Here is an 18,383-nt window from a genome sequence, read left to right as displayed (position 1 = left end):
TATATATATATATATATACATATATATATATATACACACACACTGCCCAAAAGTAGAAGAACATGGTATGTCCAGTTTTGAGAAAATCAAAGTTTAGTTTCAGTGTTGAGCTGCCACTGCTGCTTTAAAGAAGGAAAAACTCAATGAAGATGGTGTTAAAATGTGACACTGTTTATTTTGTAACGTGATTTCATGTAAAAGCTGAAATTCAACAAAAATGGAAAAAACTTTCCTGTGTTCTTCCATTTTTGGAGCAGTATTGTGTGTGTTTATTTGCACAAGTTTATAATTTTTGCATGTATATACTAATTTTTTTGACCTATATGTATGCATGTATATATTTAGGCATGTGTGGAATTATCTCTGCAGTGGAACCTGAAGTGCGCCTTGTGGCCAACATCCATGGGAATGAGGTGCTGGGCCGTGAGCTGTTGGTGACCCTCGCCCAGCATTTGTGCGCGATGCATCGGCGTGGGGACTCTCGCGTGTCGAGTCTCCTGGAACGCACGCGGGTCCACATCGTGCCCAGTCTCAACCCCGATGGATACCAATTCGCCACCGAATCGGTGCCAAAAGCTTCTCACCTAGCGTCGCATTCTCTATTTACTGACATGGGTTTGTAGTTAACAAAAAATAAAAAAAAGTGAACAAACCATTCTTAGAGTCAGTGACAAAGGTCTTGCACACAAAATATTTTGTGACGATTTTCTAATCTTTAATAAGTTTGGATGATCAAATTAATTATACGACACCACAAAAAGGCTGAGAGAGAGAGAAAATGAACATTTCAGAGTTGGTCTCCTGGATATCTTTTTTCATAATTGGAATAGTGAAGTGCATTATATAATAAATTGGGGGTATTATAATAAATGAGCTACAGAACACTTATATGTACCTTTTATTGATCTTCATGATTATTGAGAAGAGTGAAGCAAATAATATTGCATGGGAAGGTGGAGAGAGTCCAAAAATATTATTGCGTAGGTAATAAATCTATAGACCAGGTTTCAAGGTCGTCATTCCGAACGTTTAATGATTATTGGAAGCAATTGAGGGATTTGAGGCACAAACGCAACCAGCGCAGTCAATTATGGATAAAATGAGTAAAAAGACATAGTCGCTGTAAATGATGATGAAGACCCCATTATGATGAAACTGATGTCTCATCTATCTTCGTGCCTGTACAGCCCGAGATGGAACGAGAGCTCTTCTCAGGACGAATGAATATGCAGAACATGGATCTGAACAGAAACTTCCCAGACCTCACGAATATTGTCCTGCGAATGAAGGCACCAAAACGCCATTGGGGTCCAGTGCCTATCCCAGATGAATACTGGAGTGATGAGGTCATGTGAAACATTCACGTGGTTTCATGATGTTCCATAGTATTGGAAGCTATTTATTTATGTACACATGATGAGGGTGAGAAAGAGAATGGTAAAACTGAGAAAAAGAAGAGAAGAAACACAGTGGGAGGGAAGGAAAGGAAAGTAGGGGAGTATGGTGGAGGGTTGGGGGGAAAAACAAGAAAGTTTGGGAGATGAGAAGGAAGCGAAGAGGTATGTATCCAGAATTTGTGGCAGTACGGTAAAACGTTCCACCATATTTGCTATGTCCACATAATATATAGATATGTCCAGTTCTAGTGACCCTCCACTTCAGGAGCTATGCCATGAAATATTTTGAGTTTAAGGTGAATCGAACCTGTGCTGTTTCCCACCTTCAGGTTGCACCAGAGACACGTGCTGTAATGCGTTGGTCCAGCAGCATCCCGTTTGTGATCTCGGCAAACCTGCATGGGGGAGACCTGCTTATTCGGTATCCATACGATCTATCGCTCACTGGAGAGGAGGAAAGCTCACCCAGTCCAGATGAAGAGGCATGCAATATGCATCATTAATAATGCACAATGGCATGATCGTTTGTACTTATTAAAGACGGGTATGTCCAGGTGATCCGCCTGAATGCACGGCTCATGATGCTGGGATCTCGGGTTCAAATTCCAAGTATTTTGTTCACTCTTCTATTGTCTTAACTGGTTCGGTGAGTCCCATGGCTATCCACTCTCACCGAGCATGGGGAGTTAGTTGACAAAGCACTCGACTAAATAATGTCATGTCAACGGGGTCGCTAACGCGTCCCACTGCGCTGAAGCAGTGTACTTCGCGATTAGCGAAATTAATGGAGACTGCTGACTGCAGAGTTAATGAAATTAATGGAGACCTGTGACACAATGGCATTTAACCTTCAATATTCCTTCTTCCCACTCCTTCAAAACAACACAGAACTCTACTCGAAGGGCACTTGGTAGATCGCATACCTCCACCACGTAATGGCTGATCCACGAGAACATATCGGGCCTAATACATTTTTGAAATATCATGCTATATGTCGTTTTTGGCCCTCTCAATGATGAAGAATCGCTTTAAAAAATAAATAAACCTCATATCCTCGTATTTAGATCTTCACCAAAATCGAACCAATTCGTCGTGGTCACACACCTAACCTGTCCATCATGTTTCATCCGAATCCGTCCACAACTTTTTGAGATATTGTGCTATATATAATTTTTGGCCCTATCTCTCAATGGCGAAGAACCACTTAAAAATTCTCGTAGTCAGATCTGGATCCGGATCCGGATCTTCACCAAAATCGAATCAGTTCATCCTTGTCACACACACCCAACCTGCCCACCAAATTTCATCTGATCCATCCACAACTTTTTAAGATATCCTGCACACAGACAAACAAATAAAGACAGACAGACAGAGAGGGGTGAAAACATAACCTCCTTCACCTTCGGTGGTGGAGGTAGTAATCTACAATCCTTTCGACATAATGAAGAGTTTACATATGTAATTGTTTCATCTCAAACAAAAAACATCTCTCTGGCCTCACCCCTACCTGCACTCACTGCACCCTCACCACTGCATGCACTCGCGAGCTACATCATCACCCCTGCCTGCATTCGCCACATCTCACCACTGTCTGTACTCATTACATCCTCACCACTGCCTGCACTCGTTACACCCTCACCACTGACAATTTCCTCTGCAGACAGTCCACAAATCTAACCAAGTTTTGGCTACAAACTTTCCACACTCCATGACCTCCTGCAATGTAGTTATCCATTTCTTCAACCTATAATTTACAATCCTGAGTTGTGCCATTTATATACCTTTCCTCCAGCAAAGATAACCCTCTGTCACCATTATCCCAAATATTGCCTATATCAAACGATGTTTAGAATCTTCATCAATTCTCCTCTTGACTTGCTTCCCAACCATCTTCCCACTACCTTATTTACTTGAAAAAAAAAAGGACCATCCCACTGGACTAGCCACTAAAACGAGTTGACCTTAAAAACACCCTTCGAAATAAAACAATACCATTACCTGAAAATCTGCTTCCAGCACTACAACAACCTTATAAGCGACACCAAATAAACCAACCTTACGCAAATTCACGAAAACATTGGAAAACAAAAATATATGCTTATCATGCAGTTGTAAAGAGTTGTATTAACACCATAAGGAGCGCCGCATACACTAAACCAGAAACCAAACACCAGAAACCCTTTTATGAAGAAGAGGAGAGGAGATTGGGACCATACTCTGTACAGAGTGTCCTTGGTGCTGCCGAAGCAGTCTCCTTGGCTAATGGGTACAATCCTGGATGGGTCACCACTTCGACACAGTATACCAGCAAGCTGGCACCCATTTTGCTGACCTCGGAAGGATGACAGGTCGAGTTAACCCCACCTGGTATTAATTGAACAGCTGAGCAGGATTTATGAAGAGGTGTTATTTTAATGAGCAGTTCATCATGACGATGTTCCACAAATGTCACCTCCCCTCCCCTTCTCTCCCCTAGGTGTTTCTCCATTTGGCCAGCACTTATGCAGACGCTCACAAGATCATAGCTAATAATGGTACCGAGTCTTGCCCTCTCGGGATGTCAGCAGCGGGTGGTGTGGGTAGTGGAGCACAAGTGTACAATCTTCATGGAGGTTGGTGCTGTTGTAAGGATTAAATGTTGTCACAGGTGATTACTCCAAAAATAATTTCCCCTTTTCAGTGAAGAAGTCATTGCATGCAAATGTATAAGTATTCGGCAGCTTTCCAATGTGACCGCATGTTCTCATCTATATTCATGTCAATTGACTATAACAGCTTGAAAGCCATGAAAACGTTTTACGGTTACTTTGTTAAAAAAAAAAAAAAATAAAAAAAACAGAGGAGGTTACTTTGTGCAGATGAGGGACGTTCAAAGAGTTCCACGAATGAGAGACCCGTGATAATAGTCGAAAATATCACCAACATTTTTATTTTCGTTTGGAAGTAAAATTTAAAGAAATACTACATCCGTAACCAACAATATACAGTACGGTAGTCATATATTGTAAAAGAGGTGAATATTCCTAATCATGTACACATGTATAAGAAAAGAGGTGAATATTCCAAACAATATACTCGTATTATAAAAGAGGTGAATATTCCAAACAATATACATATTATAAAAGGTGAATATTGCAAATGACATACATGTCCTGTATATTAGAAAAGAGGTGGATATTCCTAATAATATGCACAACTCTACTGAAAAAGGCAGTGTGTGTATGTGTATGTGTATGTGTATGTGTATGTGTATGTGTATGTGTATGTGTATGTGTATGTGTATGTGTATGTGTATGTGTATGTGTATGTGTATGTGTATGTGTATGTGTATGTGTGTGTGTGTGTGTGTGTGTGTGTGTGTGTGTGTGTGTATGTGTGTGTGTGTGTGTGTGTGTGTGTGTGTGTGTGTGTGTGTGTGTGTGTGTGTGTGTGTGTGTGTGTGTGTGTGTGTGTGTTATTTACATATGTGGGTTTCAGAATGTGGAATCGAGTCCTCCCAGGGTGGGCTCAAAGTATCCACCTTCATTTTGTTAAGGGGTCACGATTCATGGACCAAGCTGTGAAGTTTTCTGTTTTCAAAGTTTCGTGCCGAAGGCTCTCTTCAGGATCGTTACTAAGCCCAAGACAGCTTCCAACTGGAGTTATTTTGTTGTGATATTCCCAGGGATGGTTTTTAATATCTCTGTGAGGTTCATCATCATTCCCATGAGGTTCTTCATCATCACTGGGACAACTGTGGCATTCTTCAGCTTCCAGGATCTTTTCACTTCCTGCTTGAGGTCTTGGTATTTGGTCATTTTCTTGATTTCTGTATCGTTAGTCCAAAATCATCAGTACTAACACCTCAATTAGTAATGCCTTCTTCTCTTTTTTTTTGCGCCTAAGTATCATATCTGGTTTCCATGCTTTGTTTTCGATGTTCCTGCCCAATGAGATCATAAAGTCGTACATGAGCGGTACTGCAATGTTTTCAGTCCATTGCTTTTGGTTCATTTTCCCACAAATTTTCTGGAACTGGAATATCTGTTTTTGCAGATATGCCAGCGGATTACTTTACAAACTCTGTTGTGTCGTGTGTGTCACAGCTGTTCTGACTTTTTTTTTTTACATGTTCGGTCATTAATAATCACATATCATTCTCTTTGCTAACCCCACCTCCACCCCTCACTTGTCTTTTTCACTCCTCTCCCCCACCCTTTTCTCTCACTGTCTCCTCCTCACTCCCCCCTCCTCATAAAATGCATCTCTCCATCTCTCTCTCACACACACACACACACACACACACACCCACACACACACACACACCCACACACACACACACACACACACACACACACACCCACACACACACACACACCCCTCCTTCCCACAGTGAATAGCAATATTTGGTGAGGTGTCGCTCTCCCCACCTCCCCTTTCTTCATCCTCTCCCCCTCTCACCCTACACCTGCCTCCTCTCCCCCCCCCCTCTTTCTCCCCTAACCCCCCACTTTAGTGATCCATCGGCAAAGCGACGGGTTATATTTGCCAATATATTATAAAAGAGGTTAATATTCCAAACATGCACATATATAATAAAAGAAGTGACTATTCCAAATAATATACACAAGTAGGAGAAAAGACATGAATATTCCTAATAATATACACATATATGACAAAATAAATGAAGATTCCTAATAATATACATATATTATAAAAAGTGAACATTCCTAATAATATACACATATATTACAAAATAAATGAAGATTCCTAATAATATACACATATATGAGAAAAGAGGTTAATATTCCATGTAATATACTCGTATATTAGAAAAGAGGTGAATATTCCAAACAATATACACATATATTACAAAATAAATGAAGATTCCTAATAATACACACATATATGAGAAAAGAGGTTAATATTTCATGTAATATACTCGTATATTAGAAAAGAGGTGAATATTCCAAACAATATACGCATTATTTGGAAAGAGGTGAATATTCTTAACAATATAAACATCTGAGAAAAGAGGTTAATATTCCCAGCAATATACACAAATCATAGAAAAGAGGTGAATATTCCAAACAACATACACAGATATTACAAAATAAATGAAGATTCCTAAAAATATACACATATATTAGAAAAGAGGTTAATGTTACATGTTATTGTACTCGTATATTAGAAAAGAGGTTAATATTCCATATAATATACTCGTATATGAGAAAAGAGGTGAGTATTCCAAACAATATATGCATTACTTGGAAAGAGGTGAATATTCTTAACAATATACACATATATTAGAAAAGAGGTGAATATTCCAAACAATATACACAAATATTACAAAATAAATGAAGATTCCTAAAAATATACACATATATGAGAAAAGAGGTTAATGTTCCATGTAATTATACTCGTATATTAGAAAATATACCATCAGAGATGGGGAATCCCCCGCCATTCAAATATAAATGAAATCAGATAAGCATTTTTCCATTTATTACAAAAATTTTTTTTAAAGATGGCCGCCCCAGTCAACAATCTTGGATCCGGCCACGCCCAAAATCAATAGGGTTCTTCCTTTTCAGGTGGTACATGTGTGACTCAAATTTCAAATCGATACGTTTTATGGCGAACAGTTTATGAGTTATCGCACTCACAGCTATAAATGTTGACGCCCAGCCGGACGGACGGATGACGGAGGGACGACCCGGGTGACAACAATATCCCCCCTTCCGCCACGCGGCGGGGGATAAAAAGAGGTGAATAATCCGAACAATATAAACATCTGTGAGAAAAGAGGTGAATATTCTTAACAATATACGCATTTGGAAAGAGGTGAATATTCTTAACAACATAAACATCTGTAAGAAAACAGGTGAATATTCCCAGCAATATACAGAGTAGAAAAGAGGTGAATATTCCAAACAATATACACATATATTAGAAAAGAGGTGAATATTCCAAACAATATACACATATATTACAAAATAAATGAAGATTCCTAATAATATACACATATATTAGAAAAGAGGTGAATATTCCAAACAATATACGAATTACTTGGAAAGAGGTGAATATTCTAAACAATATAAACATCTGTGAGAAAAGAGGTGAATATTCCGAACAATATACGAATTATTTGGAAAGAGGTGAATATTCTAAACAATATAAACATCTGTGAGAAAAGAGGTGAATATTCCCAGCAATATACAGAGTAGAAAAGAGGTGAATATTCCGAACAATATACGCATTTGGAAAGAGGTGAATATTCTTAACATAAACATCTGTAAAAAAAACAGGTGAACATTCCCAGCAATATACACAGAGTAGAAAAGAGGTGAATATTCCAAACAATATACACATATATTAGAAAAGAGGTGAATATTCCAAACAATATACACATATATTAGAAAAGAGGTGAATATTCCAAACAATATACACATATATTAGAAAAGAGGTGAATATTCCATGTAATATACTCGTATATTACAAAAGAGGTGAATATTCCAAACAATATATGAATTACTTGGAAAGAGGTGAATATTCTAAACAATATAAACATCTGTGAGAAAAGAGGTGAATATTCCGAACAATATACAAATTATTTGGAAAGAAGTGAATATTCTAAACAATATAAACATCTGTGAGAAAAGAGGTGAATATTCCGAACAATATACGAATTATTTGGAAAGAGGTGAATATTCTAAACAATATAAACATCTGTGAGAAAAGAGGTGAATATTCCCAGCAATATACACATATAGTAGAAAAGAGGTGAATATTCCAAACAATATACACATATATTAGAAAAGAGGTGAATATTCCAAACAATATACACATATATTAGAAAAGAGGTTAATATTCCATATAATATACTCGTATATGAGAAAAGAGGTGAATATTCCAAACAATATACGCATTACTTGGAAAGAGGTGAATATTCTGAACAATATACACATATATTAGAAAAGAGGTGAATATTCCAAAATAAATGAAGATTCCTCATAATATACACATACATTAGAAAAGAGGTTAATATTCCAAATAATATACTCATTTATGAGAAAAGAGGTGAATATTCCAAACAATATACGCATTATTTGGAAAGAGGTGAATATTCTTAACAATAAACATCTGTGAGAAAAGAGGTGAATATTCTTAACAATATAAACATCTGTGAGAAAAGAGGTGAATATTCCCAGCAATATACACAGAGTAGAAAAGAGGTGAATATTCCAAACAATATACACATATATTACAAAATAAATGAAGATTCCGAATAATATACACATACATTAGAAAAGAGGTTAATATTCCATGTAATATACTCGTATATTAGAAAAGAGGTGAATATTCTTAACATTAAACATCTGTGAGAAAAGAGGTGAATATTCCCAGCAATATACACATATACTAGAAAAGAGGTGAATATTCCAAACAATATACACATATATTAGAAAAGAGGTTAATATTCCATGTAATATAATTATACTCGTATATTAGAAAAGAGGTGAATATTCCGAACAATATACGCATTTGGAAAGAGGTGAATATTCTTAACAATATAAACATCTGTGAGAAAAGAGGTGAATATTCCCAGCAAAAGAACACAGAGTAGAAAAGAGGTGAATATTCCAAACAATATACACACATATTAGAAAAGAGGTGAATATTGCAAAAAATACACATATATTACAAAATAAATGAAAATTCCTAACAGTATGCACATACATTAGAAAAGAGGTTAATATTCCATGTAATATACTTGTATATTAGAAAAGAGGTGAATATTCCGAACAATATACGCATTATTTGGAAAGAGGTGAATATTCTTAACAATATAAACATCTGTGAGAAAAGAGGTGAATATTCCCAGCAATATACAGAGATTACAAAATAAATGAAGATTCCTAATAATACACACATATTAGAAAAGAGGTTAATATTCCGAGCAATATACGCATTTGGAAAGAGGTGAATATTCTTAGCAATATAAACATCTGAGAAAAGAGGTGAATATTCCCAGCAATATACACAGAGTAGAAATGAGGTGAATATTCCAAACAATATGCACATATATTAGAAAAGAGGTGACTATTCCAAACAATATACACATATATTAGAAAAGAGGTTAATATTCCATATAATATACTCGTATATTAGAAAAGAGGTGAATATTCCGAACAATATACGCATTACTTGGAAAGAGGTGAATATTCTTAACATAAACATCTGTGAGAAAAGAGGTGAATATTCCCAGCAATATACACTGAGTAGAAAAGAGGTGAATATTCCAAACAATATACACATATATTAGAAAAGAGGTGAATATTCCAAACAATATACACATATATTACAAAATAAATGAAGATTCCGAATAATATACACATACATTAGAAAAGAGGTTCAAGCCTGGTGTTGGCGCAGTGGTTAGGGCAGCGGCTTGGGATCCAAAAGGTCCTGAGTTCAAGCCCCGTTGGGCCACGGAATTAATACACCAGGGTGTTGACTCAGCCTGTCATCCTTCCGAGGTCGGCGAAATGAGTACCAGTATACTGGGCCGGTCTATACCCCGGTTAAAATAGGTGTACCATATCCCTGTGTCGCAAGAGGCGACCAGGGTTGCGTCAGGAAGGGCATCCGGCGTAAAACATGTGCCAAATCACTATGCGGATCATACGTATGATCCGCTGTGGCGACCCCTAACGGGAGCAGCCGAAAGAAGAAGAAGAAGAAATTAGAAAAGAGGTTAATATTCCATGTAATATACTCGTATATTAGAAAAGAGGTGAATATTCCAAACAATATACACATTATTTGGAAAGAGGTGAATATTCTTAACAATAAACATCTGTGAGAAAAGAGGTGAATATTCCCAGCAATATACACATATAGTAGAAAAGAGGTGAATATTCCAAACAATATACACATATATTACAAAATAATTGAAGATTCCTAATAATATACACAAATAAGAAAAGAGGTTAATATTCCATATAATATACTCGTATATTAGAAAAGAGGTGAATATTCCAAACAATATACGCATTATTTGGAAAGAGGTGAATATTCTTTACAATATAAACATCTGTGAGAAAAGAGGTGAATATTCCCAACAATATACACATATATTACAAAATAAATGAAGATTCCTAATAATATACACATATATTAGAAAAGAGGTTAATATTCCATGTAATATACTCGTATATTAGACAAGAGGTGAATATTCCAAACAATATATGCATTTGGAAAGAGGTGAATATTCTTAACAATATAAACATCTGTGAGAAAAGAGGTGAATATTCCCAGCAAAAGAACACAGAGTAGAAAAGAGGTGAATATTCCAAACAATATACACACATATTAGAAAAGAGGTGAATATTGCAAAAAATATACACATATATTACAAAATAAATGAAAATTCCTAACAGTATGCACATACATTAGAAAAGAGGTTAATATTCCATGTAATATACTTGTATATTAGAAAAGAGGTGAATATTCCGAACAATATACGCATTATTTGGAAAGAGGTGAATATTCTTAACAATATAAACATCTGTGAGAAAAGAGGTGAATATTCCCAGCAATATACAGAGATTACAAAATAAATGAAGATTCCTAATAATACACACATATTAGAAAAGAGGTTAATATTCCGAGCAATATACGCATTTGGAAAGAGGTGAATATTCTTAGCAATATAAACATCTGAGAAAAGAGGTGAATATTCCCAGCAATATACACAGAGTAGAAATGAGGTGAATATTCCAAACAATATGCACATATATTAGAAAAGAGGTGACTATTCCAAACAATATACACATATATTAGAAAAGAGGTTAATATTCCATATAATATACTCGTATATTAGAAAAGAGGTGAATATTCCGAACAATATACGCATTACTTGGAAAGAGGTGAATATTCTTAACATAAACATCTGTGAGAAAAGAGGTGAATATTCCCAGCAATATACACTGAGTAGAAAAGAGGTGAATATTCCAAACAATATACACATATATTAGAAAAGAGGTGAATATTCCAAACAATATACACATATATTACAAAATAAATGAAGATTCCGAATAATATACACATACATTAGAAAAGAGGTTCAAGCCTGGTGTTGGCGCAGTGGTTAGGGCAGCGGCTTGGGATCCAAAAGGTCCTGAGTTCAAGCCCCGTTGGGCCACGGAATTAATACACCAGGGTGTTGACTCAGCCTGTCATCCTTCCGAGGTCGGCGAAATGAGTACCAGTATACTGGGCCGGTCTATACCCCGGTTAAAATAGGTGTACCATATCCCTGTGTCGCAAGAGGCGACCAGGGTTGCGTCAGGAAGGGCATCCGGCGTAAAACATGTGCCAAATCACTATGCGGATCATACGTATGATCCGCTGTGGCGACCCCTAACGGGAGCAGCCGAAAGAAGAAGAAGAAGAAATTAGAAAAGAGGTTAATATTCCATGTAATATACTCGTATATTAGAAAAGAGGTGAATATTCCGAACAATATACACATTATTTGGAAAGAGGTGAATATTCTTAACAATAAACATCTGTGAGAAAAGAGGTGAATATTCCCAGCAATATACACATATAGTAGAAAAGAGGTGAATATTCCAAACAATATACACATATATTACAAAATAATTGAAGATTCCTAATAATATACACAAATATAAGAAAAGAGGTTAATATTCCATATAATATACTCGTATATTAGAAAAGAGGTGAATATTCCAAACAATATACGCATTATTTGGAAAGAGGTGAATATTCTTTACAATATAAACATCTGTGAGAAAAGAGGTGAATATTCCCAACAATATACACATATATTACAAAATAAATGAAGATTCCTAATAATATGCACATATATTAGAAAAGAGGTTAATATTCCATGTAATATACTCGTATATTAGACAAGAGGTGAATATTCCAAACAATATATGCATTATTTGGAAAGAGGTGAATATTCTTTACAATATAAACATCTGAGAAAAGAGGTGAATATTCCCAGCAATATACACATCTAGTAGAAAAGAGGTGATTATTCCATACAATATTCACATATATTACAAAATAAATGAAGATTCCTAATTATATACACACATATTGGAAAAGAGGTTGATATTCCATGTAATTATACTCGTATATGAGAAAATATACCATCAGAGATGGGGAATCCCCCACCATTCAAAAATAATTGAAATCAGATAAGCGTTTTTCCATTTATTACAAAAAACATTTTTTTTAAAGATGGCCGCCCCAGTCGACAATCTTGGAACCGGCCACGCACAAAATCAATTGGGTTCTTCCTTTTCAGGTGGTACATGTGTGACACAAATTTCAAATCGATATGGCGAACAGTTTATGAGTTATCGCACTCACAGCTATAAATGTTGACACCCAGCCAGGCGGACGGACGACGGACGGACGACCCGGGTGACAACAATGTCCCCCCTTCCGCCACGCGGCGAGGGATAAAAAAAAGAGGTGAATATTCCAAACAATATAAAAATCTGTGAGAAGAGAGGTGAATATTCTTAACAATATAAACATCTGTGAGAAAAGAGGTGAATATTCCAAACAATATACACATATATGAGAAAAAGAGTTTAATATTCCATGTAATTATACTCATATATTAGAAAAGAGGTGAATATTCCGAACAATATACGCATTTGGAAAGAGGTGAATATTCTTAACAATACAAACATCTGTGAGAAAAAGAGGTGAATATTCCAAACACTATACACAATATTACAAAATAAATGAAGATTCCTAATAATATACACATATATTAGAAAAGCGGTTAATATTCCATGTAATATACTCGTATATTCGAAAAGAGGTGACTATTCCGAACAATATACGAATTATTTGAAAAGAGGTGAATATTCGAAACAATATAAACATCTGTGAGAAAAGAGGTGAATTTTCCCAGCAATATACACATATAGTAGAAAAGAAGTGAAAATTCCAAACAATATACACAGAAATTACAAAATAAATGAAGATTCCGAATAATATACACATATATTAGAAAAGAGGTTGATATTCCATGTAATATACTCGTATATTAGAAAAGAGGTGAATATTCCGAATGATATACGAATGATTTGGAAAGAGGTGAATATTCTTGATAATATAAACATCTGTGAGAAAAGAGGTGAATATTCCCAGCAATATACACAGAGTGGAAAATATGTGAATATTCCAAGCAATATACACATATTAGAAAAGAGGTGAATATTCCAAACAATATACACATCTGTGAGAAAAAGAGGTGAATATTCCAAACAATATACACAAATATTACAAAATAAATGAAGATTCCTAATAATATACACATATATTAGAAAAGAGGTTAATATTCCATGTAATATACTCGTATATTCGAAAAGAGGTGACTATTCCGAACAATATACGAATTATTTGAAAAGAGGTGAATATTCGAAACAATATAAACATCTGTGAGAAAAGAGGTGAATTTTCCCAGCAATATACACATATAGTAGAAAAGAAGTGAAAATTCCAAACAATATACACAGAAATTACAAAATAAATGAAGATTCCGAATAATATACACATATATTAGAAAAGAGGTTAATATTCCATATAATATACTCTTATATTAGAAAAGAGGTGAATATTCCGAACAATATACGCATTACTTGGAAAGAGGTGAATATTCTTAACAATATAAACATCTGTGAGAAAAGAGGTGAATATTCCAAACAATATACACATGTATTAGAAAAGAGGTGAATATTCCAAACAATATACACATATCTTACAAAATAAATGAAGATTCCTAATAATATACACATACATTAGAAAAGAGGTGAATATTCCGAACAATATACGCATTATTTGGAAAGAGGTGAATATTCTTAACAATATAAACATCTGTGAGAAAAGAGGTGAATATTCCCAGCAATATACACATCTAGTAGAAAAGAGGTGAATATTCCAAACAATATACACATATATTACAAAATAAATGAAGATTCCTCATAATATCCACATATATTAGAATAGAAGTTAATATTCCATGTAATTATACTCGTATATTAGAAAATATACCATCAGAGATGGGGAATCCCCCGCCATTCAAATATAATTGAAATCAGATAAGCGTTTTTCCATTTATTACAAAAAACATTTTTTAAAAGATGGCCGCCCCCAGTCGACCATCTTGGATCCGACCACGCCCAAAATCAATAGGGTTCTTCCTTTTCAGGTGGTACACGTGTGACCCAAATTTCAAATTGATATGGCGAACAGTTTATGAGTTATCGCACTCACAGTTATAAATGTTGATGCCCAGCCGGACGGACGGACGACCCGGGTGACAACAATACCCCCCCTTCCGCCACGCGGCGGGGGATAAAAAGAGGTGAATATTCCGAACAATATGAACATCTGTGAGAAAAGAGGTGAATATTCTTAACAATATAAACATCTGTGAGAAAAGAGGTGAATATTCCCAGCAATATACACATATAGTAGAAAAGAGGTGAATATTCCAAACAATATACACATGTTAGAAAAGAGGTTAATATTACAAACAATATACACATATTAGAAAAGATGTTAATATTCCATATAATATACTCGTATATTAGAAAAGAGGTGAATATTCCGAACAATATACGGATTATTTGTAAAGAGGTGAATATTCATAACAATATAAACATGTGAGAAAAGAAGTGAATATTCCCAGCAATATACGCATTTATTAGAAAAGAGGTTAATATTCCAAACAATATACACATATCTATCTATAATTCCAGCAATCTCTGTGTCTGTCTGTCTATGACCACTGTTTGTTGACAACCACTGGTTCGATCCAATTGAAACTTGCCAGGTATATTGCTGGTGACCTGAGTATGTGCCTTTTCAAGGTTTGATATTAATCGGACAAGTGGTTTCCAAGTTATGGCCATTTATTTGCCAAACCAATGACAGGACACGGTGGTACGACGTGACTATTGACGTCACAATTCTTCTTTTTAAAAAAAATTTATTGCACGTATGGCCACGCACGTATGGGCCCGCACTAGTATTAGAAAAGAGGTTAATATTCCATATAATATACTCCTATATTAGAAAAGAGGTGAATATTCCAAACAATATACGCATTACTTGTAAAGAGATGAATATTCCTAACAATATAAACATCTGTGAGAAAAGAGGTGAATATTCCCAGCAATATACACATATAGTAGAAAAGAGGTGAATATTCCAAACAATATACATATATTAGAAAAGAGGTGAATATTCCAAACAATATACACATATTAGAAAAGATGTTAATATTCCATATAATATTCTCGTATATTAGAAAAGAGGTGAATATTCCAAACAATATACGCATTTGTAAAGAGGTGAATATTCATAACAATATAAACAAATGTGAGAAAAGAAGTGAATATTCCCAGCAATATACCCATTTATTAGAAAAGAGGTTAATATTCCATATTATATACTTGTATATTAGAAAAGAGGTGAATATTCCAAACAATATACGCATTACTTGTAAAGAGATGAATATTCCTAACAATATAAACATCTGTGAGAAAAGAGGTGAATATTCCCAGCAATATACACATATAGTAGAAAAGAGGTGAATATTCCAAACAATATACATATATTAGAAAAGAGGTGAATATTCCAAACAATATACACATATTAGAAAAGATGTTAATATTCCAGATAATATTCTCGTATATTAGAAAAGAGGTGAATATTCCAAACAATATACACATATTAGAAAAGATGTTAATATTCCATATAATATTCTCGTATATTAGAAAAGAGGTGAATATTCCAAACAATATACGCATTTGTAAAGAGGTGAATATTCATAACAATATAAACAAATGTGAGAAAAGAAGTGAATATTCCCAGCAATATACACATTTATTAGAAAAGAGGTTAATATTCCATATAATATACTTGTATATTAGAAAAGAGGTGAATATTCCGAACAATATACGCATTATTTGTAAAGAGGTGAATATTCATAATATAAACAAATGTGAGAAAAGAGGTGAATATTCCCAGCAATATACGCATTTTTTAGAAAAGAGGTAAATATTCCATATAATATACGAGTACTGTATATCAGAAAAGAGGTGAAGATTCCGAACAATATACGCATTTGTAAAGAGGTGAATATTCCAAACAATATAAACATTTGTGAAAAAAAAAGTGGTGAATATTCCAAACAATATACACACATTAGAAAAGGTGAATATTCCAAATAATATACTCATATATTAGAAAAGTGGTGAATATTCCGAACAATATACATATTTATTTGTAAAGAGGTGAATATTCCGAACAATATAAACATCTGTTAGAAAAGGGATGAATATTCCATATAGAAAATACAAATTATATATATATATATATATATATATATATATATATATATATATATATATATATATATATATACATACATATATATACATACATACATACATACATACATACATACATACATACATACTAGACGACCGGTGAACCCGTTGGATTGACGTTGTGACAGCGGTTGATAAAAAGATAGCTCCAGCGAAGTATACCGCTGAGGTTGTTTGCATTGATCAAATAATCCCGAAGAGTAGTTGACTGAATCGGGAATTGATTTTTTAATATTTTTTTTTGTTGCCCGATTCGAACGAAACTTGATATTGCGTGTCAGTGTGGAAAAAAAAAAAAAACGGAGAAAAGAAAGTGGATTAAATTATTGTGCGTATACTTCCAAACACAATTTTATTTATTAATGAACACGGAAGTATTAGATAAAAATGGCGATGTTTATTTTATGCTTAAAAATAAATCGTTCTTTGTCTATACTAAATCTGAGATTTTAAAATAAATCATTTTAAGAAAAAAACAAAAGAAGAAAGCTCCAGCGAACTATACCGCTGAGGTTGTTTGCATTGATCAAATTCTCCCGAAGAGTAATTGACTGAATCAGTAATTGATTTTTAAATAATTTTTTCGTTGCCCGATTTGAACGAAACGTGATACTGCATGCCGCAGGAGAATTGTGAGCAAGGTGGCCCTAAAATTTTTGCGCTATCGTGTACCGTTTCGGCTGCATTTTGGGAACATACTGTTACGGAAATAGCCCTTATTGGACTACTAAATATAGGATTAGCTCACATCCCCCATTAAATCCACGTTTAGCTCGGTTGTTTGGTAAAATGGACATTACATGTGTGTCGGGAGGTGCAGGATGCATGTTTTTATTGTTCGTACAGTGGTGGGGTGCCGAGGGCTCCCTCTTCTTCCTCCCCTCTCCGGACGATAGGCCCCGCCCAGTCGGCCGAGGGGGAGTGGCCTGGCGAAGGAGGTGGAGCTAAGGGGAGAAGTTTGTCAGCTTCCCTGAGGGAGGCGTGCTCGGGGTCGCAGCGAGCGAACAAAAGAGAAACTGTGGTGAAAAGGGTTCAGTTTTGGGGAAACAGTCGCTCTCGAGGCGTGCTCGTGTTTCGGAGCGAGTGAACGAGGACCTGGTAAAAAGAGAGAAAGGGTTTAGTTTGGGGAAAAGTCGCTCTCGAGGCGTGCTCGTGTTTCGAAACGAGCGAACGAAGGAGGGACAGTGTTGGACCTGCCGGGAGAGACGCTGAACCTGAACGCGCCGAGTCTGCCTTTTTGGGCAGTGGGAGAGGAGGCCTGCACGTCGAGTCGGCGATCGACTCTTATGAGGAGGTGATTCTGCCGTGAGAGAGATGGTGGTCGGCTTTGAGAGGCGAGCGTGGAAAAGGAAAGAAAAGGTGATTCTGCAGAGAAAGAAACTGAGAGGACGGAGTTGAGAAGTTGGGCTTCGAGGCGGGAAGGCAAGAGAGGAAACGACGGAGCCTCTGACGGTCCTTGCTCACCTCACGGCTCGACACGTTTGCCAGTCCGCTTGCCGGAGCCCGGCACCCTGATTTGGGCCTTGTCTGGTGCACAGGCCAGGCCTGGATTTGT

At 35.6% G+C, this 18,383-nt stretch overlaps 1 protein-coding gene across 1 annotated transcript in view; it reads left to right on the top strand.

Annotated features, from left to right (window-relative positions):
• LOC147033895 (carboxypeptidase Z-like) overlaps positions 1–18,383 on the top strand; it is a 115,359-nt gene that overhangs the window by 91,544 nt on the left and 5,432 nt on the right. Inside the window, exons 5-8 of the mRNA XM_085870181.1 lie at positions 196–566; positions 1,188–1,346; positions 1,727–1,879; positions 3,874–4,009. Of these exons, the coding sequence (XP_085726307.1) occupies positions 196–566; positions 1,188–1,346; positions 1,727–1,879; positions 3,874–4,009 (819 nt within the window). The remainder of the gene's footprint in view (positions 1–195; positions 567–1,187; positions 1,347–1,726; positions 1,880–3,873; positions 4,010–18,383) is intronic.

This window comes from Eptatretus burgeri, chromosome 1 (assembly GCF_056783735.1).
Source record: "Eptatretus burgeri isolate ZD-2024b chromosome 1, Ebu_testis_v1, whole genome shotgun sequence".
Taxonomy (NCBI): domain Eukaryota; kingdom Metazoa; phylum Chordata; class Myxini; order Myxiniformes; family Myxinidae; genus Eptatretus; species Eptatretus burgeri.
The sequence above is the reverse complement of the archived record's forward strand: the minus strand, read 5'-3'. Positions and strand labels throughout refer to the sequence as shown.